This window comes from Phyllostomus discolor, chromosome 2 (genome assembly GCF_004126475.2).
Source record: "Phyllostomus discolor isolate MPI-MPIP mPhyDis1 chromosome 2, mPhyDis1.pri.v3, whole genome shotgun sequence".
Classification (NCBI taxonomy): Eukaryota; Metazoa; Chordata; class Mammalia; order Chiroptera; family Phyllostomidae; genus Phyllostomus; species Phyllostomus discolor.
Window position 1 is genome coordinate 211,313,390 of NC_040904.2, and position 12,194 is coordinate 211,325,583.

The 12,194-nt window shown below is 54.1% G+C and overlaps 1 protein-coding gene across 1 annotated transcript in view; it reads left to right on the forward strand.

Moving 5' to 3' along the window:
* The window catches only part of FAM83F (family with sequence similarity 83 member F), a 28,423-nt gene that overhangs the window by 6,849 nt on the left and 9,380 nt on the right, over positions 1 to 12,194 (forward strand). The window contains exons 2-3 of the mRNA XM_028532781.2: positions 11,400 to 11,567; positions 12,073 to 12,194. Of these exons, the coding sequence (XP_028388582.1) occupies positions 11,400 to 11,567; positions 12,073 to 12,194 (290 nt within the window). The remainder of the gene's footprint in view (positions 1 to 11,399; positions 11,568 to 12,072) is intronic.

Consider the following 12,194-nt stretch of genomic DNA (forward strand, 5'->3'; position numbering starts at 1 on the left):
GACCCTGCTCTTCATGCTGATGGGGGAGGTAGAAAGGAAATAAACGGCACAGCTGTTAGGTGGGTTAATAACTATTATTTTTACTGAGCACCTAAATGTCAGGCCTGTGTCAGCCCTGAAGGATGTATTATTTATTTCATTAAATTTTCACAATAGTCCATTTTATGGATGAGGAAATCGAGGGTCAGAGAAGATGAGGACACTCTGCCAGTGAGTGGTGGGACCGGATGGGGACCGTGTTGCCTGCGATTCCCACCGAGCCCCAGGGAAGCACAGGCCTCAGGAACTGGCAGCCGGAGCAGCCAGGGTAGACGGGGAGGGTCGGCCGAGGGCAGGGGTGTGCCCGGACGGAGGCCTGGGAACACTCAGATTCGCGCTGTTGCCCTCACTCCAGTGCCTTCCTGACCACCTTCCCAAACTGCACCTCCTCCTGTACCACCCCCCTCCCCGTAGCATCACCTGCTGGTGGCCACAGAGTTATCCTTGCTCCTGCTCAGAAACGCCCAGGCGAACTACCAGCTCCAGGTGTCTTGCTCCGATGAATCCACCAGGAAATACCTCAGCAGGTACTTTCTGAGCCCTGCCCTGCTCTGCCCGTGTACTGGACGGTGCCCGGAGCCCCAGGCCAGCAACCCACACAGCAGCGGATCCTAAGAATCGTTTGTGTATCTCCATTGGATTTTTTTTTTAGCAGCTGATTTATCTTCCTAATTATGTTTAGCTTTAAGCTAATGTTAAAATGAGCTTGCATTAGATAATTTTCACTAATTAACACCAGCTTAGTGCAGGGAAAGTCGTCCCAGAAGCACGCCACGGGGCAGGGACAAGCTGGCCCGGGATCTCAAAAGGAATCGCCACGCTCACTCCCTGGTGAATCACAGACGGTTCTTCACGGCTAAACGAGTTGACCTTGCTCACGTCGGGACAGCCTTCTCTTTCTCTGGAGAGCCAGCCCGGGTCTCCGTGGGTCTCCGTCATCACCCTAGTTTGGGGTGCGAGTGGAAAGAGCGATGGCCTCACTGGGTCAGACCCACAGGGGATGGGCCCCGGGGAGCTCACGACAGGCAGGCACGGCCCACAGGGCTGGGAGCAGGGCCCTGCTCCGAGGCCAGGGGCCTGGGGGAGGCAGCCGCCTGGCTGGGCAGCACTGGGCTCCGGCGGCTGCCAGTGCAGCAAGGGAGCCTGGTGTTTAATGATGTCTAATTAGTGAGCCTGCGACAATGGGACATGGCTCCAGACAGCTGGGAAGCCTCGGCTCGCAACGTGCAGATGCCCTCCCTGCTGCTGGGGTAGGGGCAGCCTGGCCTCCACACAGAGGATAGGGCCCCGCTGGTCTCGGCTCTGGCCCCTTGCCCGGCCAGGGATCTGGTCCAAGCTGCCTCCACAGCTCCCCCAGGGGAGGCCCCCAGCGCAGAGGGATTCTGTTTCGAGCAGTTCCTGCCAGCCAGGCCCCGTGCAGGGAGGAAGGAGTGACAGACAGGTCTCTGCCCTCCACGCCCTCCCCCGTCCCCCTACGTGCTGGGACGCAGCAGGTCTGAGCACACAAGCACCCCAGGAAGGGGTGCCCTGGGGCCTGGGGACAGAGCAGGGCCCTGGGACAGCCTCAGGGACAGGGTGCGCCCCTCCCCACAGGGATAGCGTGACAGTTTAGTCAGGAGGGCAGAGCCTCGTGGGTGTGTTTGGAGAATTTACAGTGTTTGTCCGGGGAGGGAGTGGGCTGGACATACAACGAGAGCCTTCGGCCAGGCCGAGGGCTTGATTCTGCAGGCAGGTGGGGGCCAGCGCGTTTGAGGTAGGATCCACCTGCCTTCCCGGAGGGAGCATGATCAGGACTGTGAAACCGGCGCCCCATCAAGCCGCCCCTGCGCACCCACCATGTGCCGGCACCGTCGGCGGAGAGGGGCAGAGCCCAGCCCCGGGGCACACATCGCAGCGGAGGTCACACGTCCAGCCGCCACAGCGTTTGTTTGCATCTTCGCCGGAACCACCAGGCGGCCTCTCTTCTCGGGCGGAATCAGAGGGGTTTCACCCACGGTCTCGCCGCCCGTGGGGGACCCCAGACTCCAGTGTCGGCCCTCCCCACTGCGGTAGGCTCTCGGACTGTGGGGGTTCTCTCCCTGCTGGTGCAGAAATTGGCGATGCTTCAGATGGGGCCCCTTGCAGTCTTGACCGAGGAAAGTCTCCGCTGTGTGCCTAGAGCCCCGCCCCCACCCCCCAGAGGTGAATTGTCCCCATCGCCCCTGCAACAGCTTCTGCCCAGGTTCCCGCAGCCCACCTCCCTGCGGTCTCTGCTCTGTCCGGCAGCAGGCTTTTGTAGCGGCATCTGCCGGCTGCCTGGGATGCGGGCATAGACGCCCGGCATTTCTCCCCCAACAGCGCACCACTGGGATTCCTCTTCCCTTCGTCGGGCCACCCTTCCCCTCGGTCAGTTCAAGTTCGCCTTTTCTGGGCGTGTGGTGTTCCCCAGGCTTGAGTCAGCAGCCGGGCTGGGCCGGCTGGGCACAGAACTGAGCAAAAGGAAAACCCCGAGGCCTTGATGTCTGCCAGCTGGCTGCTGGCACTCCCGGGTCCCCACACTGGCTCCTCCCTCCCCTTGGGCCCCCTCCTCTACAGCGATGGCCCTTTGCTCTGGGCTCCCTGTCTGAGGAGAGGGGAAGCCTTGGCATTTACCCACAGCTCCCCACGGGCTGAGCACCGTGCCTCCCACACCATCTCGCTTAAAACTCAACAACCCTGTGAAGGTGTCACCTCCCCCCCCGCCCCCCCCCCCCGCATTTTAAAATGAGGAAACTGAGGCTTAGACTAAAGGGATTTAGCTCAGAGCAGGGAGACTTGCTGCTTCCAGAGGGTAGATCCTCCTCCCGGCACCCGTGGTTGCTCAGCGTGTGATCCGTCCGCCACCCGCACTCAGAGCACCCGAGGGGCAGGCACCGTGCCAATGCATTTTCACGGCCCGCAGCGTCCACGTCTCTGAGGACGAGGCCCTGCGCCGCACGTTCAGCAGCAGGCACGCCCCACCGCAGGCGAGGCTTCCTGCGCTGGCCTGTCAGTGTTCCCCTGGCCCCTGGGCCCTCAGAGAACATCCCACCCTTGGGGGTGACTGACCCAGAGGCCGGTGGCCAGCCCAGCACCAGCCTCCATGGGAACGGGAAGGCCTGCTCTCTGGTCCCAGACGAGGTGACGCCCCTGGGCTGCCGGACAGGTGCCTGTTCGGGGAGGCAGCAGCCTGACCACATTGCCCAGCTGCTTTCCTCCCTGCCCCGGGGGACCTTGGGGCTTTCGGTGTGGGGAGTTCGCGCCCTTCCCTGTAGCAAGTCAGTTTACTGGCCCCTCGTAACTGTATAGCTTCCCCCGGGGATGTCCTGGGCGTGATCTCATCTGAACCCCCCAGCAGGCGTGGGGAGTAGGCAGGGGAGGCATGGGGGGTCAAAGTCAGGCCCCAGGCTCACATGGGCCATCAGTGGGCAAGCGGGGATGTGCCTCGGTTGGCTCACTTCCTTCCCAGGAAGAAGTGACCGTCACCAGCACACCCCTGCGATGAGTAGGTTTGGCCTGTGACCTCTCGCTTTACCTCACCATGCAGCCGAGTAAAAAGGGGGTGGGTCTTTGCCGGAACAGCAGCCACGCCCGCCCCAGTACCTAGAGCTCCCCGTCAGCTGGGCTGGGGAACCAGTGAGGGAGAGGGTGGTACAGTGCAGTTCTATGATGCATCTTGGCTTTGTGTGAGCAGAGGTGGCCTGGGGTCCCGGCCAGAGTACACCTGACCCCAGAGCCTGCTGTGACCCCGTCCTCTGGGGGTGATAGCTCAGAGTGGGTTCGGAAGCCCAGCTTTAGTCCCACCTCTGCCAAGACCCAGATGGGGAACTTAACCTCCAGGCTAGGCTCAGGCTAAGTCCGCTCCTGGCTCTGAGATTCTGCACATCTGGAATGTCCTCCAGTGCTGCAGGGGCCGAGTGCAGAGGTGCAGCCTGGGCCCTTCAGGAGGGCCCGGCCAAGGGGCTCTGTGGAGCCGCCATGCAGCCCACGCTCCGCTCACTGGCTTGCGTTCCATCTCAGAGAACAGAGTCTTTCTGTAATCTGCAAAGAGGCACTTGCTCTGCACGCTAACGGCAGCCCCGCCTTCCAGTCTGATGTCCTCCGTGTGGCCCGCTACCCCTGGGTGAAGGGCTGTCCTCACTCACGGGCTGGCTGCTGCTGCAGCATCTTACGTGGGTGCCGCAGAGGCGGAGAGGCCAGATCCCGGAGCTGCGGGCTCAGGCAGCAGTCCCGAAAGGCACCAACTTCATTTCCCTTCTCCGCGCCCTTGAGAAAGGACTTTGACTCTGCCTTCCGGCAACACCGTCTAACCCGGAACCTTGCTCAGCACGCCTTTCTCTCCCCTCCCCAGTGCCTTGGCATTCGCGAAATACAAGAGAGAACTGCAAACCTATATCCATACCCGGCCAATAAAACAACAGGCACGAAACCACCTCCATTTAGACATTCATTCCACTAACATGGAGAACTGGCTTGGGGTTGAGGGGACCCCGGAGGGCAGGGATTCTGAGAGAAATCGTGTGCTCCCTGCCACCCAGGAGCCCACGCCCAGGAAGGGACAGAGCCATTCCACAGATGTTACTCTGCAGGATGGAGTCAGGGAGCTCTGTTATTTGTGGGGAAGACGGTGTGGGCAGGATGCAGGAACTTTATTGGGGGGTAGAAGTTCAGGAAGTTCTTGGCTGAGATGCACAGGTGTTTCTCAGGGGTGTGGAAGGGGCAGGAACAGAAGAGCTGGAAACTGCCTCATGTGTGTAGCGGCTCCCAAAAGGTGTCATTGGGGGTGAGGGAGATGCTGCAATGTTTGTCCCCAGGAAACATTTAGTAATGTCTACACACATTTTTGGGGATCGTCACCATTTGGGATGTTGCTGCTGGCATGCTGCTAACGTCGTGCAATGCACAGCCCCTCGCAACAAAAATCACTGGCCCCGAAGGGTCGATGTTGCCCAGAAATCCCGTGTTAGGGCCACCGCAGGTCATCTGCATGGCTGCAGACAAGGGCAGAAGGGGCCCTTCAAGTGCCAAGTTAAGGGTTTGGACCTCTCCTGAGGGCCGTGGGACCCAGGGGTTCATCGGTCTCTTGTTTTAGTGGGGTCGTTGCTATGGAAAATGGATTGGGGTGCAAAGGTGGAGCAGGAAGAGGTAGCTATTCCAGAAGTTCAGTAAAGAATGGGGGGGGGGGGCGGGGGGCTGAGGTTCAACAGCAGTCTGGTGGGAACAGAAAGGAGTTGACCCGGAGGAAGTACATGGAGTGGAGGGCCTGCTCGACTCGGTGGCCGATTGGATTTAGCCCGTGGGTGTGGGTGACCGAGAGGGCGCTGATTTGGCAGGTGCCTGTGGGCCCTGAGCTTTGACCTGGATCGTCTAAACACACCAGGGGCGCCAGGCACTGGCTGTCGTGAGCCATGGTTTGCGTGGGGGAAGGTGGAGGAGGCCTTTTCCTTATTGTCATTATCTGACGATAATTAAGGAGTGGAGAAGGAGAACCCGAAAAGCTGGCAGTTTAATTAAAGGCGAATGACAGGTAGAGGGGACTTCTGAGGGCCCCTAGCCCACCCTGCTCTCCCACTCCGCCACAGCGGCAGGACATCAAAGCAAACACCCCATGAGGAGTGACAGCATCAGAGCCTCTTTGCCGGCGCCTGCGACAGCTGCTACAAACTCCTGCCACCTGGAGTTAACCTCTCTCCCCCGTGCCGCACATCAGTGGGTGACCCAGTAAAGGACGCTGCGAGCCTGCCTGGGGAAGGGGGTGACCGTTTTCTCCGGATGAGATCCGTCTTCCCTGGGCCTGAGCCTGTGACGTCCTTCTTTTAAAACCCGATTTTCCACCGACACCGACACAGGGAGTGTTGAAGTTAGGCTGGGCTCGGAGGGTCACGTGGCACATTAAACACCAGGGCAGAGGGGGTGGGGAGCTGCTTTTCCCTGGCCTGATGCTGCAGGGCTGGATGTCAGGAGGGGCCCTGGGAGACCAAAGCAGAGGGTAATTATCACCTCCTTCCCACAAGGAGATTACAGGAGTCAGCGAGCAATTGATTTTTTTTCCGACTACAGATAGTTCACTGTTTAATTGGTAGTGACACAGATGGCTGGCTCGCACCAGGGTGCCGCAGACCAAGGCTCCTTAAAGCCGGGGGGGGGCCCTGGGATTCTCTCCAGTTTGTGACCCTCTCACATCCCAGGCTGCTCAGGTGGGGGCAGGGCAGCCGTCTCCCTGTCTGCTGTTTCCGTCACAGAATAAGATGCAGAAGCACGATGAGCCAGTCAGGCAATCCTCAGTCACATATTGAGAGTCAACTTGAAGCTGGACACCGTGGACAGTTTGGAAGTGAGCAAACGATGGACTCTGGCCTTGGGAGATAACACATCAGGAACCCTCCAAGGCGGTGGGGAAGCCGTGTTCTGATGGAAGGAAGCCCGAAGTGTCTTGTGAAAACCCTCTGTAATTAAGCCCAACCTGGCCGGCCATACCTACCCCGAACTGTTCTGGGCCGACTGCCTGTTTTTGCTTGCTTGTGTGTGTGTGTCTGTGTGTGTGTGTGTGTCTGGGACCTCCCATGCCGAGCTGATGGTGAACCTCAGTTCGTGCTGCACTGCCATCCTCAACCCATGCGAGGGCCCCGCTGGTTTGACTTGCTCCTTCCCTCCCACTCCTTCCTCCGCCCATAGGCAGCCATCCTTGGTGTGTTGAGCGCATGTCCTTGGACATGTCTGTATCCTGGAAAAACATGCAGCGTTATTTACATGAATGGCATTAGGCTGTAGATCTCGATCCTCTAGCATTTTAAATCAAACCACCCATTTTTAAGGAAACTATTCAAGTTCTGTACTTAGAACTAGTTCATTGCTCCTGTCTGCCACTTCGCCGTGTATGTCCCTCGCTGCGACCGTGTGCATTCTTCTGGAGATTCACATCTGAGTCATTGCCAGCTGTTCGTGTCCTAAAGAAAGCTGCAGCGAATGTCTTTGTTCCTGCCCCTTCACAGACCTGTGCAAAGATCCAAGAGGTCCCCTGCGTGCGGGGCCGAGAGTGGCATTGCTGACTGGAGTTACGCATGTCCTTAAATTCACTGAGACCTCTCCCTTGCTCTGGGGAATAGCTGCACCGGTTCTCCCTCCCTCCAGCAATACATGAGGGTCCCCTTTCATTTCTTTGCTTTCATTTGAATTTTTCTGATTGCTAATGAGGCCTGCTTCTCTTTATATACTTATTAGCCATTCAGGTATCTCCTCTGGGAATTGCTGATTCATATTCTTTGCCCATTTTTCTAATTAACTTCCTGTCTTTTTCTTGCCAATTTGCAGGGATCCCAGCCCTGGCTACATAGCTCAGCTGGTTAGAGTGTCATCCCAATACATCAAAGTCACGGGTTCAATCCCCAGTGAGGGCACATGCAAGAATCAACCAATGAATGCATAAATAAGTGGAACAACAAATCAATGTTTCCCTCTCTCCCTCTTCCCTTCCTCTCTCTAAAATTAATCTTTTTAAAAAATTTTTCAGGGATCCCTTGTATATTGTTAATTCCTTTTGGTTGTGGACATTGTAGATACCATCTCCTTGTCATCCCTTCAGTTACCTTTGTCTATAATATCATTCTTTGAACAGAAAAACCCCTAAGTTGTGGAATGCATCTTTTTAAAATTTTATTTGCCTTAAGATTTGTGCTTTTGGAATCTTAAGAAATCCTTCTTACCTATGCCATGAAGATATTTGCCTACAGTTCACCAATTCCCTTATTAATTTTATCTTTCACATTTAGGTATTTAGCCTACCTGAAATTCACTTTTATATATAGCATGAGGTAGCCTTTCTTATAGGAGTCCACTTATTTTTCTCCATATAGTAAGCCAGTTGCCCCAGTAGCATCTACTGAACAGGACCCTTTCTCCACTGAGTTGTGGTTCTACCTCTATGTGACAAAGGTTTATGCATGCATGTAGGTACCTGCATGTTTCTGGTCCCTCCGTTCTGTCCCATCAGTGTGTCTGCCAGCTCCTTCCCATCTCGACAACACAATTCTCACCACTGTGGCAGTGTCTCACTGTCTGGTAGGACGAGTGTCCCTTTTTAGCTTGTCTTTTTCAAACTTGACTTAGCCTTTTTTTTTTTCAAAATTAACTTTTCTTTTTCCAAGTCTTTATTCTTCCTCACATCTTAGAAGTGTTTGGGTTCCTCAGAAATATTTACTGAACTTTGATTGAAATTGCATTGGATTTGATAAATATGGGAGAATTGGATTTTTAAAATGTCGACTCATATTCACCATGCACATGATTTGTCTCTTCTTTTATTCACTTATTTGAAAAGGTGTTTCAATAGAGTTTAATACAGTTCTCCATAAAGGTTCTAATTCCTAAATACTATGTGCTTAAGTAGCAGTTTTGAATGGATCTATTTTCTTTCTTTCTTTTCTTTTTCAGTTAATTTTCTCTAGTAGAAGAATGCTATTGGTTTTTGTAAGTCTTTCTTGTATCTGGCAATCTTACTGAAGTCTCCTATTAATTTTAATAGTTTTTTCCTGCATTATACTGGGTTTTCTATAAAAGTATCATCTCTAAATACTGGTAGTTTTGTCTCTTCTAATCCTTCTAGCTCTTATTTCTTTTCTTGTCATATTGCACTGGTTAGGACTTCCAATACTTTGTTAAATAGTAGTGATGATAGTGCTTTTGACTTGCTTGATACTTAAAGGGATTGCATCTCAAGTTTCTCTGTTAAGGTTCCTTATATTCCTAGTTTTTTTGAGAATTTTAATCATAAATAGAGATGTCGTGTTATCAAATACTTTTTAAAACTTATGAAGACAATGTATAATTTTTCTCTCCTTGACACCATAAATGTTATAAATTAAAATGATACATCTTCTGATATTGAACCATTCTTACATTCCTAGATAAACTGTACTTGATTATGCTGTATTATGTTTAATTCACTTTTAATGACTATCCATGTCATTTTTATTTTCAAATTCATCAATGTATAAATACTTTTTACCATTTTTACTATTTCTGAAAAGTAAGAATTTCTTAAAAAGTAAATATGTCTATAGTTATTTCTCTCTTTTCACTCGATATTTTATTTGCATATCCTCTGTTTTTGTCAGTCTTGCTAGAAGTTTGTCTCTCTTGTTTAGTGGTTTTAAAAAGTCAGTTTTTAAGGGCTTTTTTGTTTGTTTTTTGTTTTTGTTTTGTTTTGTTTTATGCTACAGCTGTCCCATCTCTGTGAGCCAGTATGAAACAGTGAAATGAAGATTGTGGAGTCAGTTAGACCTGAGTTCAAGTCCCTGTTCTGCTATATGTTGGGTGACCTTGGACACATTATTTTGCCCCTTCGTATTTACATCCTCATTTGTAAAATGGGAATTACAATCCTCGTTGTGAGGATCAAATTAGGAAGTTTTCCTACAGCCCCTGGAACAATGGGAGGCACATTAAAAGTGTTCAGTGCATGGTAATGCCTGTCCTCAGGGCCTTCTTGCCGTTTTCTTTGCCTGAAATGCCCACCTCCTCAGTGCCCGCCGGCCCACGCGGCACCTGTGTGCAGGTTAGAAGGGGCGTCCCTTCCTCAGGCAGGTACAGTTTCCACTCACCCCCTCAGCCCAGTGCCGCGTGCAGTGCGCAGCCTGCACACCCTTGCGTGGCCGCCCTGCCCGCTGCCCTGCTCCCTCTCCGCTCACTCCTCATGGAGCCCCAGGCTGCCCGTTCCCTGGGGCTCAGCTCCCTCACTGCAGCCTCTCTTGTACTCCCCTTGCTGAGAGCAATTGATCTATCCATCTCTCTCCTTCCTCCTTCCTTCTCTTCGCATCACCCCCACCCCGAATTCACAGCACATGCCATTTGTGCATCTCTTAAAGGCATTTATTTCATTTTAACTTATGTCTTATTTATTTTGTGCCAGTGCCTTATTGTTCCAACTGGACTAATCCCTTAACATTGGGGATTATAGCTCGTCTTTAGATCCTCCTTCTGACGGGGCAGCTCAGTAAACGTTACTTGTATGAATGATTGAGTATTAAATGTTGGAGCTAAGAAGAACCTTAAATAATAGTGTGTAAATGGTGTTGGGGTGGTTCTTTGGAGGCAGGCGTCATGGTAAGGCGCATGTGTGAGGGTGGTGATGAAAGCGATGGTGATGGCATGGCAGGTACGGCATACTGAGTTTACCACGTGCCGGGCACTGTGTTAAGTGCTTTCACAGTTTATCGGTCTAAGCCCTCATGGCAGCCCTTTGAGAGAGGTGCTTCGACCAGCTCCATCTCGCTGCCAAGGAAGCAAGGGCTCTGACAAGTCAGCAGTGAGCTGGTCCCAGGCCTGGCCTGTCTGGCTTCAGAGTTCAGGCTTTCAGTTCCAAGGACTAGCAGATGCCTCAGGCGCACAGCAGCCACTGGGTTACGGAGGACTAGCACCATTCCGGGGCGGGGCACTGTGTCGGATGCTTCTCAGACTTTATCTGTGATCTTAATGGTGAAAGTGCTGGACATTCCGCTTTGCAGATAAGGAGGCTCATCAAGATTAAGTGACTTGCCTAAGGTCACAAAAGTGGAAAGGTCACATCACCAGATCTCTCTGTCCCCAAGGCCTGCCCTTTCTTCTGTGTCTCGCGCACATTGCTCAGGGCCAACAAGAAAACCCTTGCACTGGAGCCGGGCCCTGCGGGTGGGGGGTTGGTCGTGTGGGAAAATGGAGGAAGCTAAAGTCAGAAAGGCCAGACTCACTTTCCAGCGTGGATAATCAGGGCTGACCTTTGGAAATCAAGGTTCCTACGCAGTGACCTTGATTTGAGGACGGAGTGGGATGGTCTGGACACCTGGAGGCCAGGGGAGTCCAAGCTCACTGGAACCCTGCCCAGACGGGCCCCTCGGGAAGCACAGGGCTTCTCCCTCAGCTCCGCCCTCAGGGAGGCTGCAGGGCGAGCAAAGCGCCTGCGGAGAAGGTGGCGTGGCAGCAGATCTGCAGCCTGGGGGACCCAGTCCGTTCATTCCGTGCCTCTCGGTGATCGCAGCTTCCTGGGCCTGCTTTTCTCCGTGGGGCGCCCGAGCAGCTGTCCACAGCCTCTAGCTCTCTCCCGATACGGCTTCCGAACAGCTGCCGGAGAATCCTTCCGGTGGAGTGGTGGGGTTTGTCGGGGAGGGCCCGCACCCTCGGGCGTTTCCCAGAGCAGAAAGCCCACCTCCTGGGCTCGGATGTGCTCCCACCTGGGTGAGAGTGTGAAGAGGAACCCAGGAGAGGTGCAGATGGGGCTTTCGACTCTTGGCCACCAGCTACCCCAGGCCCAGCTGGCCCCCTCTGGGCCGGGGTGTGTGCCTGTCGGTGTGTAGTCACCATGTGCCTCACCAGTGCCCTTCCCCACCCAGGTCATCGCTGTGGTCATGGACCTCTTCACAGATGGCGATATCTTCCAAGACATTGTGGATGCTGCCTTTAAGCGCCGGGTCCCCGTGTACATCATCCTCGACGAGGCAGGCGTGAAGTGTTTCCTGGAGATGTGTCAGGGCCTGGAGCTCGCCGACTTCCGCATTCGGGTGAGTTGTACCCCTGTGGGGGGTTCGCGGGGAGCGGGAGTTGAGACGGAGGCTGCCCCTGCCCCTTTCTCTGCCTCTTCTCCAGCTCAGGGCCTCAGGTGAACATCAAGGTCTCAACTGCTTCTGTCTGAACCCTTGTCTCATGCACTGATAACCCTAAATTGCATACAGTGCTACTGAGGCTAAGGAGGCAGATCTGGCCCAGTCCTAGGGTGGTCAGCCTGCAGTGCAAGGTCAAAGCTAGGGCTGTGTTTCTCTTCTGGGGAGCTTTGGGAACAGGCAGGAGCTACCCTGAGCTCATCCACTCCCAAAGCAAGATTTGCTGACTTCCTCCTGCTCCCTCAACGGGGCCCCACCTGCAAGGGAAGCAGAGCTTAGTGCAGACAGGAGCCGGCAGGCAGGGTCCCGGGGACACGAGGGCTCCTTCCCGGCCCCGGCAAAGACCTGGCTCAGAGCCTCGCAGGCCCCAACCTGGGTGACAGTACCTTTCTTCTCTTCTCAACAGAACATCCGTGTCCGTTCCGTGACAGGCGTTGGCTTCTGCATGCCCATGGGGAGGATCAAGGGGACCTTGTCATCCAAGTTCTTAATGGTGGATGGTGAGAAAGTAGCCACAGGGTCTTACAG